Consider the following 21616-nt stretch of genomic DNA (forward strand, 5'->3'; position numbering starts at 1 on the left):
TTGTGCTCCGCAACACAGAGGTTTTTTCTGAGCTGCCGGGACAAACCTCGGGGGTGGAGCATGACATTATCACCCCACCGGGTGAAAGAGTAAAACTGAAACCCTATAGAATCCCAGAGGCTCGACGGGAGGCAATACGTGGGGAAGTACAGAGAATGCTAGATTTGGGGGTGATAGAGGAGTCCCAAAGTGACTGGTCCAGCCCCATAGTGTTGGTGCCCAAACCAGATGGGAGCTGGCGATTTTGTAACGACTTTCGACAGTTGAATAAAGTTACAAAATTTGACACCTACCCCATGCCAAGGATAGATGAACTAATCGACCGACTGGGAGCAGCCCGGTACATGACAACACTAGACTTGACGAAAGGTTATTGGCAAATTCCCCTAGCTAAGTCGGCAAAGGAGAAGACTGCATTTGTAACCCCAGAAGGGTCATTCCAGTATAAAAGAATGCCGTTCGGGTTACAGAATGCACCGGCCACCTTTCAGCGAAAAATGGATCAGATTCTTCGTCCCCATCAGAAGTATGCTGCAGCGTACTTGGACGATGTGATTATCCATAGCGCAGACTGGGCCTCACATTTGCCAAAAGTTCAGGCTGTGCTAGACTCAATATGGAAAGCTGGGTTTACGGCCAACCCAAAGAAGTGTACGATTGGACAGGAGGAGGCCAAGTACCTGGGGTACACTATTGGGAGAGGGGTAATAAAACCTCAGATAAACAAAGTGGAAGCAATACAGAATTGGCCACGCCCAAATAACAAAAAGCAGGTACGGGCTTTTCTAGGAATTGCTGGCTACTATCGGCGATTCATTCCCCATTTTGCTTCTATGGCAGTACCCCTAACCAACCTGACAAAAGGGAAGGAGTCTGTCATGGTTAAGTGGTCCCCTGAGGCTGAAGCAGCCTTCCTGTCTTTAAAAAGGGCCTTATGTAGCCAGCCAGTCCTATACTCAAAAGACTTTGTGGTCCAGACAGATGCATCCAATGTTGGCTTAGGAGCAGTGCTGTCCCAGGTTTGGCAGGGGGAGGAGCACCCGGTAATCTATCTCAGCCGAAAGCTAAAGTCTCACGAGGAAAATTACGCCACGATTGAGAAGGAGTGTTTAGCGGTAAAGTGGGCCCTAGATTCCCTTCGGTACTATCTGCTGGGCAGACATTTTGACCTGATCACAGATCACGCTCCCTTGAAATGGATGGCTCAAAATAAGGAGACCAATAGAAGGGTAAATAGGTGGTTTCTGGCCCTACAGGAATTTACCTTCACGGTGAAGCATCGCCCCGGTGTTCAGATGGGAAATGTGGATGCTTTATCCCGGGTACATGCCTGCCTGGCTACTGGTGTTACAACCCCAAGGTTGAAACAAGAGGGGGGGGGGGTATGTGACAGTAGGCAGGTGAAATCACCTGGTTGCGTCCTGGATGGACGATATATTTGTCCGAGATTCAGGGTTTATGGGGATTTGTACCACTAGAGGGAAGTGCTGAGTCCTTCAGCACTGAGATAATGAGCCCAGCTGAAGGTAGTGGGCTCATTAACACCTGTATAAAGCTTCCCAGAGTGCTTAGGGAGTTGCTCCACCCTGGAACCAGATCTGTGCCTGAACTGGCTGGGGAGCTGACCTGTTATCTGTGTGCAGAGAGACCAAAGCCTGTGTGGCTAACCTCCCAGTACTAGCAACTAGGTATAGCAGCAGGCTGTACCTAGTGGGTAGCTAGGGAAAAGCTGTTGTTGCAGTAAGTAGCCAAGTTGGCCAGGATTTATTTTGATGTCTCTTTTTGTTTATCATTTTTTCTGTAAATATTGTAAATAAATTGCACCTGTTTGGTTTCACCTCCACTATTGTTGTGCTGTGCCTATCTTTTTGTGTTGTGCACCCATCCAGGGGGTCACACACACCCGCTGCCGAGCTAACCTTGTTACAATATATATATATATATATATATATTTATTGAAATATATTGAATATGGCCAAAATTGTAGCATTTCAAATATATGTCAATATGTTTGGGAAGAATATTTTTTTAAATATATTTCAAATATATTTTTCTTCCATATGGGTAACTAGGCATGCTGCAAAAACATCTATAAGGTTCAAGTCACATAAGCAATCACTGATCACAGCTACCCCAAATAATTTTTGCTCTTGCAGATGAGAGGGCAGTAAAAGGTGGTTGAGCCATAGTTTTACTTTCCTTCCCAACCACACCCTCTCCTTCCCTTTAGGCTGAAAAGGCAACTAGACAGGGTTGTACACATGCAAAGAATATACTCCCCAGTACTATCCTAGAATGCAAGTAATGCAGATGAATGAGGCTTGCAGTTGTGCTGCAATATTCCCATTGAAAAAAAAACACTCAGCTGCAAAGAAAATAAAAACAGGTAATACTGCTACCTCGTCAATGCTTGTCAGCCACACCTGTGCCACTCTCTGAAGAGCAATCTACTACAGATCCCCTTTCAGACAGTAACGCAGGTGTAAACTAAGTATGCTGGAAACATGGTGGAACAGATGAACGAGAGCCAAACTCTGATCTCCACTCTTCTAAATATTTTTGATCAATCATCAACAGTAAAGGTGTAACTATGATGACCCCCCCCCGCAAAAAAAAAAACACTTCCTCTTTAACACGTTTCACCACAAATGGGTTGGTTAAGAATCCTTGTGATTAAACTATTCCTACATAAACGCGTTATCGAGGTGGTGATTTCTCTTGGTGGAAACATCATAGTTGCAGCTATACTGTTGATGATTGAATAACAGTATTTGGAAGAGTGGAGATCGGAGTGTCGCTCTCATTCATCTATTAACCATAACGATGAGCAAGGATGGGCTCCTTTGAGCCAGCACCCTGTTTGTTCATGGACAGGTTAGAGGACCAGGTCTGGACGGTTCAGCGGGTCTGGGATGTTTCAACTACAATGCTGGAAACATGAGTAAAACATTTTGAAATCTGACCAGTCCCAAGCCAGGGGGTTCGTGTGCACAGGGTGTCATAAGTCATTTACGCTCATCACTTTCAAATGATGTGCATAGCTCAGTAAAAGTGGATTCATCCCTATATGGTGGATACCTAAATGTTTTTCATTGCGCTTGATTTTGTTAATCCAGCAGTAAACCATCCGCATGATCTGCTGAGTGCTAGTCAAGGATACATTAACAGAAACCTTTAACTGATAGAAAATGAAGCAGTAGCTTCGAATAGAAAAGATTTCTATGATGCCATCCAAGTCAGATGATGTTGTATGAAACAAAGTCAAACTAAAGAAGAGTTTCCCTGGTAGGGATGGCAAAAACATGACTATACTGTATCTCTAGACCAAGTCAATAAGGTCTAGAGAACAAATCACGGGTTTGTTTTTTACCATTCCTACTGGACAAACTCTTCTTTAGTTTGACCTTGGCAAAAGCAGACCAAGTTTTTTGGTTACTTGGCATCAAATATGGTCATCCTCAACAATTAAGTCAAAAGGTCTATGCTATTTTATGCCTTAAATACTGCAAGATCTAAGACAGATTGTATATTTATTGAATATTGTGACAAAGTCACTCAATATTGCAGCTTTTTTGAGTATTAGTCTAAAGGATAACTAGAAGCGTAATGCCAATGTGACTGAAAATTACACCCAAAGGAAACAGTTATACCTCCAAACACACAGTCAGCAACAACTTGTCGTAATCTTGGGGGGAGCAACGAAGGACGTAACTGCCTCCCACGCTGCTATTTGTCTTCAGTTTGCAGACTGCAAACTCTGAGCTGAAAGAAAGATCTATCTGATTAGAGGAGTTTGTAAAAAAACCCAGCTGCATCAAGTAGGCACTCATGACAAAACACAAGGTAAAAAAAGTGTATAACTTTTAATGTGTTGATAGTTGCCTATGTACTATTGTAGTATGTGTTCCCTTGGCACATCCTAGGCATAAAAGATTTTTCAATAAAATCAAATACCTGATCAATGCTACAGAAGACAAATGCCAGTACTCAATGTTATCAGAGAATCTCCATCCGTCACATTTGTTAGGCCCAGTTGACTTAACTATAATGCATGTTATTTGGCACATCAATTGTTTTTTCCCAGTAATTTGATTGCAATTGTCCTCTCTTATTGTCTCACATTGCTGAAAATAACAATCATCTCAGTTGATTATGGTCTTTACTACTGTGTAAATTGATCCTATTGCAAACAAAATAAATGCTGTCGCCAAAAGAATTGAGATGGCATGTTTCTTTACAATATCTCACACTGTCTAATTTCATTAATCCTTTACTGTCTTGAAGCTGATTATAAATGCAAGAAACTTCCCTATAGCTTTATTTCACAATTGTGTATTGAAGAAGGATTGATGGATCGTAAATGTGTGTGTTTCTATAAATCAATGACTTACGTGATGGGTCCATGACATTGATTTTCCAAATTCCACCTCAGCCTTGGTGGAACCACTTCCTCACAAAAATAATGGTTAGAATCTGTAGTCAATCGATAGTACCCATCGACCAGAGATACGAAAGACAACGCTTCCTTTAAGACTGAAAACTGTGCCTCCTTGAACAAAGAACAAAGGGACCAATATATCAAGCAATACAGACTTCTTTGTATTTCAATTATTTTTATTAATTTATAAACATTTAAAAAAAACAGGAGCAAGAAGACACGCCCACGCAGGGGCCATTAATTGCACATAAAAAAATAAAGAAAACAGTGCTCTAACACCAACAGAGCAAAAGGTGCGCCTATGCAGGGGCTATCAATAGCACATAAATGACAAAAACATTGGTATAACACCGACAGTAACTCATACCAAAGGCAGCTATCCACCGCCACACTAAAAAAAACAAATAGAAATGGAAGGAGGAGTACAAAAGGAAAAAGATGACAAGACCATGAGCAGGGGTCTGGGAACGCCAATGCCAGGCAACATCACAACCCCAGACTAGCCGGGGGGAGCGTGGGAAGGGCATATTGCAACCACGGCTCCCATATTTTAAAAAATTTCCATTGGGAGTCGTTACAGATACTCGAATACAGACTTCTTTGGAAAGGTTTACCAAATACAGTATACATATACCTATTTTCAATACTACTGTTAACCTTTTCTGTTGAGCAAATGTGCTGTATTTGGAGCTTTCCATGCAGATTAATGTTGTCAATGTTAAATAATCACACTCACAGGCCACTTTATTAGGTACACTTTGCTAGTGCCAAGAAAATATCCCCCACACCATTACACCACCAGCCTGAACTGTTGATACAAGACAGGATGGATCCATGCTTTCATGTTGTGTGCACCAAATTCTGACCCAACCAGTTTGCCCATTCTCCTCTGTCCTCTGATATCAACAAGGCATTTTCGTCCACACAACTGCTGCTCACTTGATATTTTCTCATTTTCAGATCATTCTCTGTAAACCCAGAGATGGTTGTGTGTGAAAATCCCAGTAGATCAATAGTTTTTTTAAATCCTCAGACTAGCCCATCTGGCACCAACAACCATGCCACGTTCAAAGTCACTTAAATTCCCTTTCTTCCCCATTCTGATGCTCAGTTTCAACTTCACAAAGTCGTCTTCACATCTACATGCCTAAATGCATTGAGTTGTTGCCATGTGATTGGCTGATTAGGAATTTGTGTTACTAAGCAGTTGAACAAGTGCACCTAATAAAGTGGCCGGTGAATTTATATCGCTAAATGTAAAAAACTGGTTTAAATTGATTCTAAAGGTTTTTTTTTAAGAAAAAATAACAAACATGTCATACTTACCTGCTGTGTGCAGTGGTTTGGCACAGAGCAGCCTGGTGCCGGGTGCAAGCAGCTTGCTGTGGGTCACCCGCTGCTCTGTGTGTCCATTCACACATGAAGCTGTGGCTCGGCTCTCTTCTCATTGGTTCACTGACTGTGATTGACAGCAGTGGGAGCCAATGGCTCCCGCTTCTGTGTCAGCCGATCAAAAGAAGGAGTTCCAGGATAGCCGAGACTCCAGTGCACATCACTGGATCGAGAAGGGCTTAGGTGAGTATTAGGGGGGCTGGGGGAGATACTGTACACAGAATGATTCTATGCATGAAGGGAAAAAACCTTGAGCCTTTAGAACAGCTTGCTTAAGCAAGCAAAATACCAAACATATCTATATAGTCCTCCCATGCTCAGAATGTCAACCTCTAAATACAGCCGCTAACACCCTACCACATACCACATGGACAATAATTAAATAATATTAATTTGGTGCTGCGCTAATAAATAATCCCTTGAATCAAAATAAACAGAAAACTTCACAGAAAGAACATATAAATCCCAAAATATATATAGAATAGAATGCAAATAAAAATCATATATAACAGTAAACCCCCCAAAGTACTAAATCTAGGGTGTAACCTAAGTGCGCCATAAATAGGTGACTAATGAATATCAAGATATATAGAATAAAATGCACATGAAAATACAAAATCATATATAACAGTGAAACCCCCAAAATATATCTAGGGTGTAACCTAAGTATACCATAAATTGGTGACTTATAAGTGACAATACTTCGTATCCATAAATAGTGCCAAAATGGTGATAAAACAGAATCCCACCACTACTGTGCTTAACTGCACAACATAACTTAAGAAAGGAAGATGCTCCCATAGTGTAATAACGTTCTTTTAGTTACTGTACATGTGAGTGGGACTTGAATTACATTAGTTATTTTATAAAAAAAACATTATTACACTATGGGAGCATCTTCTTTTCTTTCTCTGGCTGTATGAGGATTGGCTATTTCCCAGATATTTCTGAGGAGGCTGCTTGCGGTGCTATTGTCCACCAGTGAGGGGGATTGCGTTGGACCCTGTGCCTGTAAGAGGGGGTCCTGGTTCTCGAGCAGTGCGGTACTATTTGAAAAAAAACGCTTTGACCCTGTGGGGTCGCTTGATGGAGATTTAGGGGGCATTTCACTCAGTGTTGGATTCCTTATGTATAACTTTTCATATACATACATCCACTAAGGACTATAGAACACCTCCACCATTTAGGTGGTATTTGGACTATTAGTTTATTTTTGGATGAGATTCACTTTATATGTTGGATATTTTATTTATATATGATTCTGGAATTTTTGACCTATCATTTAATGTGTCACGGATTCACATGTATGTCACTTATCTCAATATTTATCCCCACATTTTGGGGTCACGTATTAATAGTTTATTTCTTTTTTCTTTATGTTTATAGGCTTTGTGGCTTATAAACGTTTCACCATATACAGTATTCTATTAGTGTCACCTAGCCACAAATTTTTCACTTTATCCCCAGTTAGGGGTCACTGTTATATGGTTCACGTTTTTCTTTTTATCAGTTATTATTATTATACAGGATTTATATAGCGCCGACAGTTTGCTCAGCGCTTTACATTATAGTAGGAGACAATACAGTAACAATACAGTTCAATACAAGAGGGATTTGAGGGCCCTGCTCCTTGGAGCTTACAATCTAGGAGAGAGGGGTTAGTGGTACAAAAGGTGATAACTGTGGCGGATGGAGTGGTTGGAAGAGTAGAGGATTCCAGTGGTAGCTGAGGGCAGGATAGGCTTCCCTGAAGAGATAGGTTTTCAGTGATCGCTTAAAAATGAGCAGAGTAGGCGATAGTCTGACGGATTGGGGTAGGGAGTTCCAGAGGATGGGGGAAGCCCTGGAGAAGTCCTGAAGAAGAGCATGAGAGGAGGAGACAAGGGAACTAGAGAGTAGGAGGTCTTGCGAGGAGCAAAGAGTACGGTTTAGTGTTAGTGTTTTAAATTGTATCCGTTGGGCAACTGGGAGCCAGTGGAGGGATTGGCAGAGAGGGGTGGCAGATACAGAACGGTTAGTAAGGTGGATGAGTCTGGCAGCAGCATTCATGATAGACTGAAGAGGGAATAGCCTGCGATGAGGTAGGCCAATGAGGCGGGAGTTACAATAGTCAAGGCGTGATATAACAAGGAAGTGAATGAGTTGCTTATTGGTTTCCGGGGTTAGGAACGGGCGTATCTTGGAGATGTTACGGAGGTGAAGTCTACATGAGTTTGTCAACGATTGGACCTGGGACTGAAAGGACAGATGGGAGTCTAGAATTACACCTAGTACCCTGGCATGAGGGGAGGGACTGATGATTGTGTTATTGATCTTGATGGAGAAGTCAGGGGAAGGGGCACGGGCTGGGGGGAATACTAAGAGCTCAGTTTTGGAAAGATTGAGTTTGAGGAAGTGGAGTGACATCCATGCCGATATGTTGCTTAGTAGGTTAGAAGAGACTGAAGAGGTAAGGTGAGGGGTAGAAAGATAGATTTGTGTGTCATCAGCATAGAGATGGTAATTGAAGCCATGGGAGTTTATCAAGTGACCAAAGGAGGAGGTGTAGATGGAGAAGAGAAGGAATCCAAGGACAGAACCTTGAGGGACCCCAACAGAGAGAGGGAGTGAAGAGGAGGTGGTAGCGTTATAGGTAACACTGAAGGAGAGTTGTATATCTGTTGAATTTTGATGATTTTATTTACAACTATGTTGAGGCAAATTAGCTTTGTGGTTTTTCACGAGTAACCACTTTTTCAAAATGTTTCCTTTCATTTCACCTATGTGCACTATAAGTGTTTTTTTCTGCTAGATCTTTTCGGCAATACCAGTTTGGCACGTAATATACCTGCAGGTATATTTTCACATCAAGTTATTTTGTGCAATTAAGCACAATAGTGGTGGGATTCTATTTTATCACCATTTTGGCACTATTTACGGATAATAAGGATTGTCACCCATAAGTCATCGAATTATGGTGTACTTAGGTTACACCCTAGATATATTTTGGGGGTTTTACTGTTATATATGATTTTGTATTTTCATGTGCATTCTATTCTATCTATCTTGATATTCATTAGTCACCTATTTATGGCGCACTTAGGTTACACCCTAAATTTAGTACTTTGGGGATTCCATTGCTATATATGATTTTTATGTGCATTCTATTCTATATATATTTTGGGATTTATATGTTCTTTCTGTGAAGTTTTCTGTTTATTTTGATTCAAGGGATTAATTATTAGCGCAGCACAAAATTATTTATATTTAAAATACCAAACATGATATAAAAAACACAGCTACACAGACCTTGACTGTCACACAATCAATCAAGACATCATCATATTAACTTGTCTAGGATGTCAATAAAGTATGTAATATGTTGCCATTTCTGGCACTGATTATTTGGCCATTTGACACATACTACTATTTCACCTTCAAACTAGAATCATTTACCAAGTGAATCAGTACAAAATACAAGTCACATTATGCGTGTTTGTGTGACATCTATGAATTAGGGGTTCTGCTTAAAGTGAACATTTCCATACCGCAAGCATATAAATGTGGTAGTACCTTTAAAATCTATTCAGCTTCTTTAAATGCACTCCTTACTCCATAAAATGCAGTTTAACTAGAGTAAACTGTGTTTTTTTCAAAATCAATGCTAAACCCTCATCTTCCTCTGTATTAACTTCCTTTGACCACTGATGAATGGAGAGCACAGTGACACATGACTGTCACTGGAAGAGCAGAAATGTTTTTGACTATGGGCTGTGCATATAGACTGCTTTCACCTTCTCAATGTGTACTTCTCTTTGTTGTTCAGCACTTATGCTGAATGTGATTTGTTTTTTCAGCTACATAGTTCATAGTTGGCAGCAGTTTTGTGAACACTGGCTCAGGAAAGGGCTACTTTAAGAACTTCTTAAGGGTGAAGCACTTGTAAGCACTTTTTGGCTCGCTTTAGATATCACTGCTGGCACATTCCACAAGGATAAATAAGCAAAAGGGTATTTGTATTAAATTTAAGGAATAATAAAACCATACAGCATACAAGTATTCACACAAGTACAAAGCTGGTGATTAAGAGCAACAGATGAACAATTGCGTCAGAGCAGAATAAATTAATGAAAAGAGAAAAGGTTTGGACAAATAATTCCCTTTGTGAGATGCAGAATGCAATAACAAATTACATTTGCCACTGAATAGAATCTCTACTGTTGTACTTTTAATCGTCATATCCTTTCGTTGCTAACATGAAGGATGTGAAAAAAAGAAATTGAACTTAACCTTTATGCTATAATGGGACTGTAAAACCCAACTTGATTGGATACTGGAGGGATATCAATATTGGGATATGCTGTATATTTTAAGTGGTTGGAGTGTAGTGACAATGTAGAGTTTATAGGGTCACAGGTCAGTCAAGACATTGACCATCTGCTCCAGATTTTTCAGAACATAAAGGGACATTTCCAGTTCTCATATATCAGCTTTTGGTATCCAAAAACAATTTAAGGGTATCAAGTAGGCAGAAAGGTTATGCAATGGATGTTAGTAGGATGCTATCATGATATACAGTAGACTCAAAAGGTCACGACATCCTCAAAACATGCTGGCTCTGGTTATACCTCACCTCAGTCAAAGGCCGAGCTTCTTTTTACATACTTTATCATGCATGCTTTTGGACCTGTGTACATTGTTTTTTTTGTATCAGAATTGCTTCTTGATTCATATACAGTGCATTCCTAAAGCATTCTTCTTCACTTGTTTCAATTTTGTTATGTTGTAGCCAGATACTAGAGTTGATTATATAAATTTTTTTCTCATTAATCTACACTCAGTACCCCATAATGACAAAGTGAAAACAGTATTTTAGAAATGTTTGCAAATGTAAGAAAATAGAAAAACTGAAATATCACATTGGCATAAGTATTCAGAATTTTTGCAATAACACTTGCAATTTAGCACAGGTGCCTTGATTGTTGCTGAGATGTTTCTACACCTTGGACTCCACCTGTGGTAAATTACGTAAGTTGATTGGGCATGATTTGGAAAGGCACACATCTCTCTATAAAAGGACTAAGGCTGGCCATACATTATACAATTATCTGCAGATTTTTGGTTTAGATTTACCAAAAACCATATAATAGGAGGACAAACCTAAACAACACTTTCAGTTGTATCCAATTAGGCAGGCCCTTGCACTACATAGTTGAAGGTAAATCTAAAGGAAATTGGGCAGAAAATCTGCAGATAATTGTATAATGTATGGCCAACCTTATGCAGGCCATAGATGGGTCGAAAATCGGCCGATTTTTCGGCCGAAAATAAAATCGGCCGATTTTTGGATCGTTAGTGGGCGATTTGGTCGGCCGTTTTTCGGTATTTTGGCCGTTTTTTTTTTTCGGTAAAGTTGGAAAAAAATCGGCCGATTTTGCCGATCGGCCGATTTTCGCGGCAATTAGTGGGCAAATCGGCCGATTTTTTACCGATAAAAAATCTGCGCATGAGCAGTGACCTGCAAGAGGAAGACAAAAAGAAGAAAAAGAAGAAGAGGAAGACGATGAAGAAGAGGATGAAGAAGAAGAAGAGGAAGAAGAAGAGGATGAGGATGAAGAAGAAGAAGAGGATGAGGATGAAGAAGAAGAAGAGGATGAGGATGAAGAAGAAGAAGAGGATGAGGATGATGAAGAAGAGGATGAGGATGAAGAAGAAGAAGAGGATGAGGAAGAAGAAGAGGACGAGGATGAAGAAGAAGAAGATGAAGAAGAGGATGAGGATGAAGAAGAAGAAGAGGATGAGGATGATGATGATGAAGAAGAAGAGGATGAGGATGATGATGAAGAAGAAGAGGATGAGGATGAAGAAGAGGATGAGGATGAAGAAGAGGATGAGGATGAAGAAGAAGAAGAAGAAGAGGAGGATGAGGATGATGAAGAAGAAGAGGATGAGGATGATGAAGAAGAAGAGGATGAGGATGATGATGAAGAAGAGGATGAGGATGAGGAAGAAGAGGATGAGGATGAAGAAGAAGATGAAGAAGAGGATGAGGATGATGATGATGAAGAAGAAGAGGATGAGGATGAAGAAGAGGATGCGGATGATGATGAAGAAGAAGAAGAAGAGGATGAGGATGAAGAAGAGGATGAGGATGAAGAAGAAGAAGAAGAAGAGGAGGATGAGGATGATGATGAAGAAGAAGAGGATGAGGATGATGATGATGAAGAAGAAGAAGAAGAAGAAGTAGGATGAAAATAAGAAGAATTCCAGTCCAGCATAAAGTGTCTCTGCAGAGAGCTCCGCTATTTCTGACAGTTCTCTGACAGTTCCTTCACATTTACAGCGGTTGAAACATTGTATCTATTTGTTTCCGAATAAAAACATCTGTATCCTAAATGGAAACAAATAGATACATTGTTGCAACTTCTATAAATGTCAAGGAACTGTCAGAGAACTGTCAAAGAAATAGCAGAGCTCTCTGCAGGGACACTTTTTGCCGGCTCTAGACGGGTAGAAAATCGGCCGATTTTTTTTACCATTGATGGTAACGTCGGCCACTTGAACAACCGATTTTTCGTTTTTTAAAAGAAAAATCTGCAGTTTTTCTCCCCATCTATGGCCTGCATTACAGCTAACAATGCATACCTTATCAGAGCAAAAGCCATTAGGTCAAAGGAACTGCCTGCACAGCTCAGAGGCAGGATTATTGCAAGCCGCAGATCCGGGGAAGGCTATAAAAAAAATTTCTGCTGCACTGAAGGTTCCCAAGAGCACCATAATTCTCCAATGGAAGAAGTTTGGCACAACCAGGACTCTTAAAAAAGTTGGTCGCCCAGCCAAACTGAGCAATCAGGGGAGAAGGGCCTTAGTAAGAGAGGTGACCAAGAACCCCATGGTTACTCTGACTGAGCTCCAGAATCCTGTGTGTGTCCAGCCAAGACAACACAAAAGTAGCTAAGGGACAACTCTGTGAATGTCCTGGAGTGGCCCACCCAGAGCCCTGACTTGAGATATATTGAACATCTCTGGAGAGATCTGAAAATAGCTGTCCTCCAACACTCCCTATCCAACTTGACTGAGCTTGAGAGGATTTCCAAAGAAGAATGGCAGAAAATCCCCCAAGCTAGGCATGCAAAACTTGTGTCATACCCAAAAAGGCTCAAGACTGTATTTGTTGCCAAAGGTGCTGAAAGTACTGATTGGAAAAGTGGAAGTTCTACTTCAAGGCCTCGTCCCCCACTCCCCGCTAAGGATTGGCACCTTTGCCAATTAGTACCGAATTTGACAGGTACCTGCTTCCACTTCTGCTGCAATTGCCTAGGTGATCAGAAGTGGACATTGTCCTCCCCCCTCCCTCCCCGTAGTCTTCTGGGACACGAAACAGGTCCAAGAAGACTATGGGACCATTCACAAAACACAGTGCTACTTGTGCATGTGCACTGGGCACCCAGCTATGAAGCCGTTAGCTGTTACAGACAGGTGCCCACGCTGAAGATGCTGGCACCGGGGACATGGGACGGCTGGTGAACCTGGCTGGTGTCAGGACACTGCTGGATCGAGGGACAGGTGAGCGTTTTTTAAAACACAGCAGCTACAGTTTTTGTAACGGCTGACTTTTATTTTTTTACATTTTGACTGGACAACCGCTTTAAGTACATGTGACATTTCATTTTTTTTCTTTTTAATAAATTCATATACATTTCTGAAACTCTGTTTTCAATATGTCATTATGGGTACTGAATGTAGATTAATGAGAAAAAAATGAATTTAAACTACTGTAGTGTCAGGCTGCAACATTATAAAACAGAAAAAAGATGAAGGGGGGCTGAATGCTTTATGAATGCAGTGTAAGTCAACAGAAAAGCTAGGCCCGAAGTGAAAGAAGGAAAAGCCGACACGCAGTGCCAACATGACTGAGTTAAAAGGGGGTTTGGCATAGTAGGAGTTGTTTGTGGATCAAATGAACAGGATTTCATGAGTACTGACCAGATTGGTGGATAGAGCTATATTAGGTGGGGCCCAGGGGCAGACTGACAACTCATGGGGCCCCCGGGCAATTGGGGATCATGGGGCCCCTGTGTCTTTGCCAAAACTCAAAAAAGCCTATGAAAAAGTACCAGGGGCATCTCATGGGCCCCCCTACTGACCTCAGGCCCTCTGGCAGTGCCCGAGTTTCCAAATGGTCAGTCCGCCCCTGGTGGGGCCTCAATGATTTGGGATGAAGGAGGGTTTGGGTAGTCTTTAGTCAGAAGAAAGCTTAGTAGGGACAACTTCCCACCCTCTCTCCCTTTTTACTTGCTTGTGTTGGTTTTCTTTTTTTTTTCTTTTTCTTTTTGATAAGTTACAGGTGCTGTATCTTTTACGTCATGGCAGGTGGCAGGGCACAAGGTCCTTGGATGTGTCTTTATTATTGGCAAAAGATACAGTTGTAGGGACCCATCTGGGGTACGGCTCCCATTATTCTGGTTGGTGGTATCTGCAATGGTTTGTTTGCCTCCGAGTTGGTGTTTCTGTGGCTGGAGGCCTAATTCTGGTGTACTCAGGTACTTGAGGTAATTTCCCAACAAGGACCTTGGGGACCCCTTTAATACTGTACAGAATGTTCATATGTTGATATGGTATTTATATTTGTGTAATAAAAGTCTGCCATGACCATTAAACTTCAATTGGTGTTATGTGTGGTTAATTAACTAACTGTAGTTGGTGTAGGGCTGGTCAGGCAGCATTGTCAAAGTATATTTTATACCCTAGTCATGCAAGATCAGCTTGATGCAGCTTAGAAGAAAGTCAACTATTAACCACTTGCCCTCCAGAGGATTTACCCCCCTTCCTGACCATTATTGGTCATTAATTTATGTCCTTTTTTCCCACAAATAGAGCTTTCTTTTGGTGGTATTTGATCATCTCTGCGGTTTTTATTTTTTGCGCGATAAACAAAAAAAGACCAACAATTTAAAATATATATATATATTTTACTTTTTGCTGTAAAATATATCCAATAAAAAAATATAAAAAGCAAATTTCTTCATAATTTTAGGCCAAAATGTATTCTGCTATATGTCAAAGGGTTAACAGTGTGCTGTTTGTGTTTTACTGTGTGCACTGTGTTATGTTTTACTAGGGAGATACAGAGAGATACAAAACAGCATGTCCATGCTGACAGGAGAGAGACCTGTGTTGTTTACACACAGGTCTCTCCCCTGTCAGCTTTGCCCAATAATCGCCGAGTGCCGGCTGGGAATCTCCGCCCGTGACCCAGTGATTTACATTTTGTGCAGCTCTGTTGCCCTGTAGCACTACATCTGCTATAGGGCAGAGGGCAAGCGGTTAATGTACACTAAACAATGCACCCATGTATAGAATTCTTTGCTAAGCTGCATCATAAATGCAAATATTCATAAATGATCAATATCTGCAGTTAGGAACTGTACACATTATCCACATAACTAGTCATGCTGTCCTAAATTGCATCACCAGTCCTATTAGTACCAATCAATACTCACCAAAACTTTGTTATTTTGCTTAGTGACTGTGACAATGCGACCTTCTGGCATTACTTGTGAGTTGGCTTGTGTTATTCTAATGTCCACAATGTCTGCAAAGTCACAAAATGGCTGCCATAACTGCAAAAATAAACATTAAAAAACATTACAATATGTCATGACTGAATAAAACAAATGACAAAAGCTTTGTTTTTTCTGGAAATTAATGCATCTTCTTCTATTTGAGTTTGGTTATGCAGAGCATCTCCCAGGTTTAGTTTGCAAGAGAGGTCAATAGTAGTCGTCTTACCTTTAAAGAAGACATTTCAAACTGGTGGTTTTTGGGCTGTATGTGACCTTCCTTCCACTTTTTTTCCTTTTTAGGATTAAACTGTATAGTACATAATAGTACATGCCCTTGTGTAATATTGTAGATAGATACTTCATATAATGGTTTATTGACCCTTTCTGGAGGATAAGCTGTAGCTGTTACTGTGATGTTAGTTCCAAAAATACTCTTGTTTTATAATTAGGGAGGATTAGGTCCTTGGTAGATTTTATGCAGTCCCTGTCAGATTTATTTGATTCAGTTCAGTCCCCTGAGTTCTCCGAGTATGATACGCCTGTTTTAAAATGTACCTTTTGCCATATTTTTTTTTCAGTTTGAATAAAGTAGAAAACCCCTTTCAGTTATTTTTTTACTGTCTGTATTTGGGGAAATTTCTCTTCACTTCCTGTCCCAGCTAAAGCAATAAGCAAATAAAGATCTCTTCAAAGTAAGAGGAAAGTTGTTTAGCAGAAAGACATGGTGACTGGTAGACTTTCCTCCTGTTCTGGTGATGACTGTAAAAATGTGAATTTCCCAATGGCAATGGTCACTGGGACAAATAGGAATTGTGCATTTGCCTAGTAATAAAAACCTGACAGGGATTCTAATATTTTCCCCTCTCCCTACTCAATTCTAAATTATGATATAAACTTTTCACCTTTTTCTATTCCAACAGTTTCACTCATGCCTTCTGGACTACAAGTATATTTTGTACATTTTATAATTTAAATTTGTGTAGCTAAATGCACTCATTACACAGACACTGCTGCTGCCTTCTCCTGCTTGTTTACATCCCTCTATCCCATTCACCATGCTGTCTCACCATACACTATGGAGAGACAGAAAGGACTAAGATGACTATGATACAACTACACTGGATCATGGGAAATGTAGTTTTGCAAGGGGCACTGTGCTGTGGAGGTAAATGCAGCTGAGAACTATAAGACCCAAAAGAACCCTGTAAGGAGGAGAAGAGAGACAGAAGAGTTTCTCAGGTTTATGATATAGAGAATGCTTTTTTGCTGTGCGGGGACCAGAGTTGTGTGCACTTCTGTGCCTGTGTGTGCCTACACAGGAGACTTAGCTTTTCAGGACCAGGGTGCTGGGAAACAAGCCACTGAGGACCAGAGTGCTGGGGGGACTGACCTACTGAAGACCAAGATCTTGAGGATCAGAGACAGGCAAGCACCCAGAACAAGGTTAGCTGGGTGCCAGGACTAGTAAGCTGCTGTGGATGTGCTGACTTTACCACTGTTTAGCAGATCAGGAAAAGAGGTGGCTGCCTATTTGTCTAGTAGCTAGTAGCTCCAAAAAATAAATTACTGCATACAGACTTAAAGGGATGGCAATTAAGTGCACCACCATACAGCTTGGGCCCCACCATTTAGCCAGCTGGAGTTTGCAGGTCAGGCATCAGATATTGAACAGGTTCCTCCCAGGGGTACCCATCTCTTACATATATAGAACACCTGTTAATCATCTATTGCAGAGGGGTTACTGTGAGACTTTACATTACTGCTGATCCTGTTCATTGTTTACACTGTGCATTGTTTATACTGTTCACTGCTTATACTGCTCATTTCTGTTTCTACTAGGTTAGTCTTGCTTAGTACCATGGTGATTTAAATTAACTCATAAGCTATAGCCTAGTAACTACATCAGTTACTTTACCTCAAGCAAGCAGATTCCTTTACCTGCCATTTGATTTGCAACAATACACTTACTCTATCCACAATTAAGTAGCCTTGTTGCCTATTTCTTATGTGCTAATATTGTTGTGGATAATACCATAATACTTGAGTTCATATAGGTGTTTGCACTTTGCAGTATCTCACTACCTTACCAGGTGTGTCAGAGGGGATGAAGCAAACAACAGAGAACCCATCATACCAAGCGACTCCTCTGGGGGTAAGCACTACATTTACTTTTCCGCTGTAGTACTATGTTTTTCTACTCTTCATTTGAGTGTATTGACTTACATTTTGCCATTTCAAGTCAAGTACATTTTCCAGTCAATTTGCATTGAGCCTTTCAAGAATGCAATGCACTGTCTACAATTTATGTCAATATAAAAGAATGCAATGTGTGTTAATGCAAACCAGACCTTAAAGAGTTTAGTGGTCAGTAAGCTAGCAATTCCAGTACTACCTTTATTGCATCCTGATAACTTTCTGAAATGTATACATAGTATGTATATATTATACATATACTGTATATATTAATAAACAATGGTAAGCTTGTCATATACTCAATTAAATTCAGCTTGGTTAAGCAGGGACTGACATTCTGACAGCAGCGGGCGCCATTATCAGCGTACACAGTCCTCGCGGGTGGCTTCTTCCATCCATGTCATTTGTGTGGATGGATGAATTTGTTAGTTTTTCTTTCATCCAATCTTCTGGTTGAAAGAAAAAACTAACAATCTATGGCCAGCTTTACTTCCTGTTATAAAAAGTGATCCCTCCATGTTTGTACATGGCACCAACATTAGTAATTCCACTTACAGTAAAACTATTGTAAGTGTATTGTAAGTGTAGCACCCCTCTAGTTAGCTAGGATGAGCTAGCTAGTTTGTTTTTAGTTAGGAAGTCTGAGTAGCAGCCTGGACATGAGTCAGATGGGTCAAATGTAAGTCAGGGCTGAGGGCTCTGCAGATCACTTCCCTGATACTTCCCCCGGCTCCAGAAACTTGGATAAGATTCTAAGTGCAGTGGATGAGGGTAAGGAAGGGCTGGCCTGCACACTTAGAGGACTCTGGCCAATCCCCAAGCAGAAGGCTTGGCATGGGGCCAGGGAAGCCTTTAAGTGTGAGAGAGCCTGCTCAGCAGCAAGAGATGTCAGGTGGAAAATTAAGTGAGAGGCTGAGATGGGATGGGGCCCAGTGGGAAAGGGCCTACCTCCAGACTGAGGTTGGAGAAGAGGATCTCTCAACCTCAGCAGTCCCCTAAGAGAGGACCACCTGTGCAGCAGGGAAGGAGCCAGCCCAACAGAAGGCCTGAAGGCAGCTACCAACGCACCAAGCTCACAGGAGAGGAAGAATGAGTACTCTTACATCCCCTGGGCTGGATAAGGAGAAAGGGTATTTGGGTGGAAAACCTGACTAGCCCCCATCTGGGACTGTTTGATCTAAGGGGATAGATTCTGGGTCCCCTTCCCCAGGGATTCACCCAGTACAGCTGGATGAGGAGAGGATTCATCTGGGGTCTGGGGTGGTACATCAGGAGATGGAGAGCTCTCCAGGAAGAAATCCCTTTTTGCTGTATAAAGACTTGTACATAGTTGCTAAGGAGTTATCCTCAGTTGCAGTTCCCTTGGGCATCCCATATACCCCTTAATACCATCCAAGTTCAATACCCCTAAAAAAAAAAAAAGAAAAAAAAAAAAAACAGCTCATTTCTCATGCACCTACATACCTCACTCTCAACCTCTTTCCAGATAATGCCTGCACTTCCAGATACCCTGAGAAGCAGGTCTTTATTGTCTTTCTGTGTGCTTTTAACTGCAAATATCTCAGTGTGAAAGTCTTGGTCCAGTTTCTCTAAATCCATGAGATACTTGATTTTGATAAGAGGAACAGTAAGCATACTAGCACGGATCTTCCTCAAAGAGTTTTGAACCCTCCTGCGCAGTCTTTTACGAGAAAAAAAGTTCAACTTCACAATACTTTGTCGCAGACTTTGTGGGACGCAGTGTTTATAGCTGTATGGAGAAAGAAGGAAAATGTAGTTATTACTATTAGGTCTGCATCTTACTATACAAGAACTTAATAAATATTATCTAAAGCCAAAACCTTTTTTTTTAAGTTATGGAGAGAGAAGGGGAGTGCTAACCCCTCTCTGTAAGATCATAATTGTTGTCTGTGTCCATGCCATGGAGATTTACTCTGTCTTTTTCATCAAGGAAAATGTAAAATTTAGAGATGTCACCAGAAAGGGAATACAGGGGATATATTTCAGTGAGGACACTTGTACTGGTGACAACTGTGTAACTACTACTTCAGGAATGATATATGAGAATGGTTGTTGCTCCTATGTCTGTATAAACAGCTTGCTAACGGTTTTCCTAAGCACCCTTTGGAACATTTTGTAATTCCCTTTTCGGTCTCAGTCACACAAATTAAACATACACCCATGCATACACCATGCGTGTTTACCACATGGGATACACAGATGTTCCATGCATCTCTGTGCAGGCAGTCCTATTCATGTTAACTGGGATGTAGCAGCAGCATAGACACAGCCGCTGCTCCCAATTTCACATCTGTGTGGGTACCAGTGCATGTGATACACATGGATAAAGAAGGAGAATGGCCAAGTAGTAATAACATTCTGCTACATGACCCCAGTGTGATGCACCCAGAGAATCCCAAATCTTTTAGGATACTAGCAACATCCTGTTTGTAAATTAAATTGGTATATGTATTACCTCAACTTACAGTACAGATAGTAAAATATCCTTTGATGCTATTAATGTGTATCTTCCTTCCTTTGTATTGTTGAATCTATTATTGCTTTGAAAACCTACTCACATGATCATGAATGATACACAAATTAATCAAAATGAACCTCTACTTTGAAATCTCTCTTAACGTGTTCCTTTGACATTTTTAAGCTACAGATTACGCTGCTGTACATAAAAGCAAGCAAAAAGAGCAAAACAGCGTGAATTAGATTAGTTCCTGACATTTAAATTGTGCCATTTTAACTTTCTTAAAGTTTTAGTTTTTTGAAAGTACGCTTCATTGCATATTGTGCCCATTTTAATTTTTGTTTTTGAATAAAAGTTTTCCTATGTCTGAATTTTATCGCAGCTCACTGTGCTGCATCTCCAGGTTGCTTTACAATATGAAAGGGGCACATGGAAAACAATTGGTCCTTATAAATTGTGAGTAAACATCAAAGGAAACACTGCAAAGCATGCAGGGAATCAAGGAAAGAGATGATCAGCAGATAGAACTCAGAATATGAAAGAAGATTCAGCACCCTCCTAGGTAGGCTTCTAGGATGTATACAGTCTAGTTTAATATAGTGTGGTCTCCTGCTTAACAGGAGACTGATAGGCAAAACATAGTAGCTTTTCTACTTAACAGAAAAGCTACAATTGTTTAGTGAGGATATTCTGTGTGGCTCACAGTGTTGTTGCTGTGATTGGCTCCTCTGTATCCAGGTGACCTTGGAAGGTTCTGGGTAAACAGGAGTGACCCATGCATATCAGCAGCATGAATATGGATGCAGTTCCAGCCAATTACAGGCAGTGGTGCCCCGAACATGCTGGGTACTAGTATTTATATTTCATGAGTACATGGGATCTGGGTTCTTCTTCCTCTGAGATGGGAGTTTCAGCCAGGGAAGGTGGCTGCCTCCCTGGCTCGTGCTGCCAGGAGGCCTTGGGTAGGCGACCTGAGGGCCAGAATGCTGAAACTTATGATGCTTGTGAGAGCTGACTGTGATACCAGACAGGATCTGTAGACATTCTCCTCAGAGGAAGGTGATCTGCAGCAAGGCCCTTGTGAGTACAGACTGTTCTACATGGATGTTGTATAACCCCCCAGGATCTATATAGTCAGCTGCTGGGTGTAAGCTAGAGGGGACATCGGCTGATGGCCAGAGGAGCAACTGTCCACTAAGTTCTGCATATATACAAAGGAACATTGCTCCATCCTTTGTAGAGTTTGCTACACAAATATACTTAGAGAAAGTGTGCATAGTTCAACTTGAAGTGTCCCACTATATCCCTTCCCTATCCCAGTTCTATGCATGATGGTAAAAAAAAAAATCCGTGTGCTGCCCCCCCTCCCCCAGCCCCCATAATACTCACCTGGGCTGCCTCTCGATCCAGCGATGTGTACGGGAGCATTCGAATCTGCTGCATTCGATGATCAGTGCATTCTGATGGCTGCAGGTGCTGTTATCAAATTTAAAGCAACACCTTGAAAACACATCAGATCTCAAATCTATACTGATGTTAACTGGGTAATGTGTTAGGAATGTAAGGATG

General features: G+C 41.1%; 1 protein-coding gene across 1 annotated transcript in view; it reads right to left on the minus strand.

Annotated features, from left to right (window-relative positions):
- Nucleotides 1-21616, minus strand: part of JAK3 (Janus kinase 3) — a 106565-nt gene that overhangs the window by 55956 nt on the left and 28993 nt on the right. The window contains exons 6-9 of the mRNA XM_089667402.1: nucleotides 19033-19318; nucleotides 15313-15432; nucleotides 4392-4549; nucleotides 3651-3762 (exon numbers count right to left, since the gene is read on the minus strand). Of these exons, the coding sequence (XP_089523528.1) occupies nucleotides 3651-3762; nucleotides 4392-4549; nucleotides 15313-15432; nucleotides 19033-19318 (676 nt within the window). The remainder of the gene's footprint in view (nucleotides 1-3650; nucleotides 3763-4391; nucleotides 4550-15312; nucleotides 15433-19032; nucleotides 19319-21616) is intronic.

The sequence above is a fragment of the Staurois parvus genome, unplaced genomic scaffold (assembly GCF_062004578.1).
Source record: "Staurois parvus isolate SC_StPar_1 unplaced genomic scaffold, SC_StPar_1.0 ptg000053l, whole genome shotgun sequence".
Taxonomy (NCBI): domain Eukaryota; kingdom Metazoa; phylum Chordata; class Amphibia; order Anura; family Ranidae; genus Staurois; species Staurois parvus.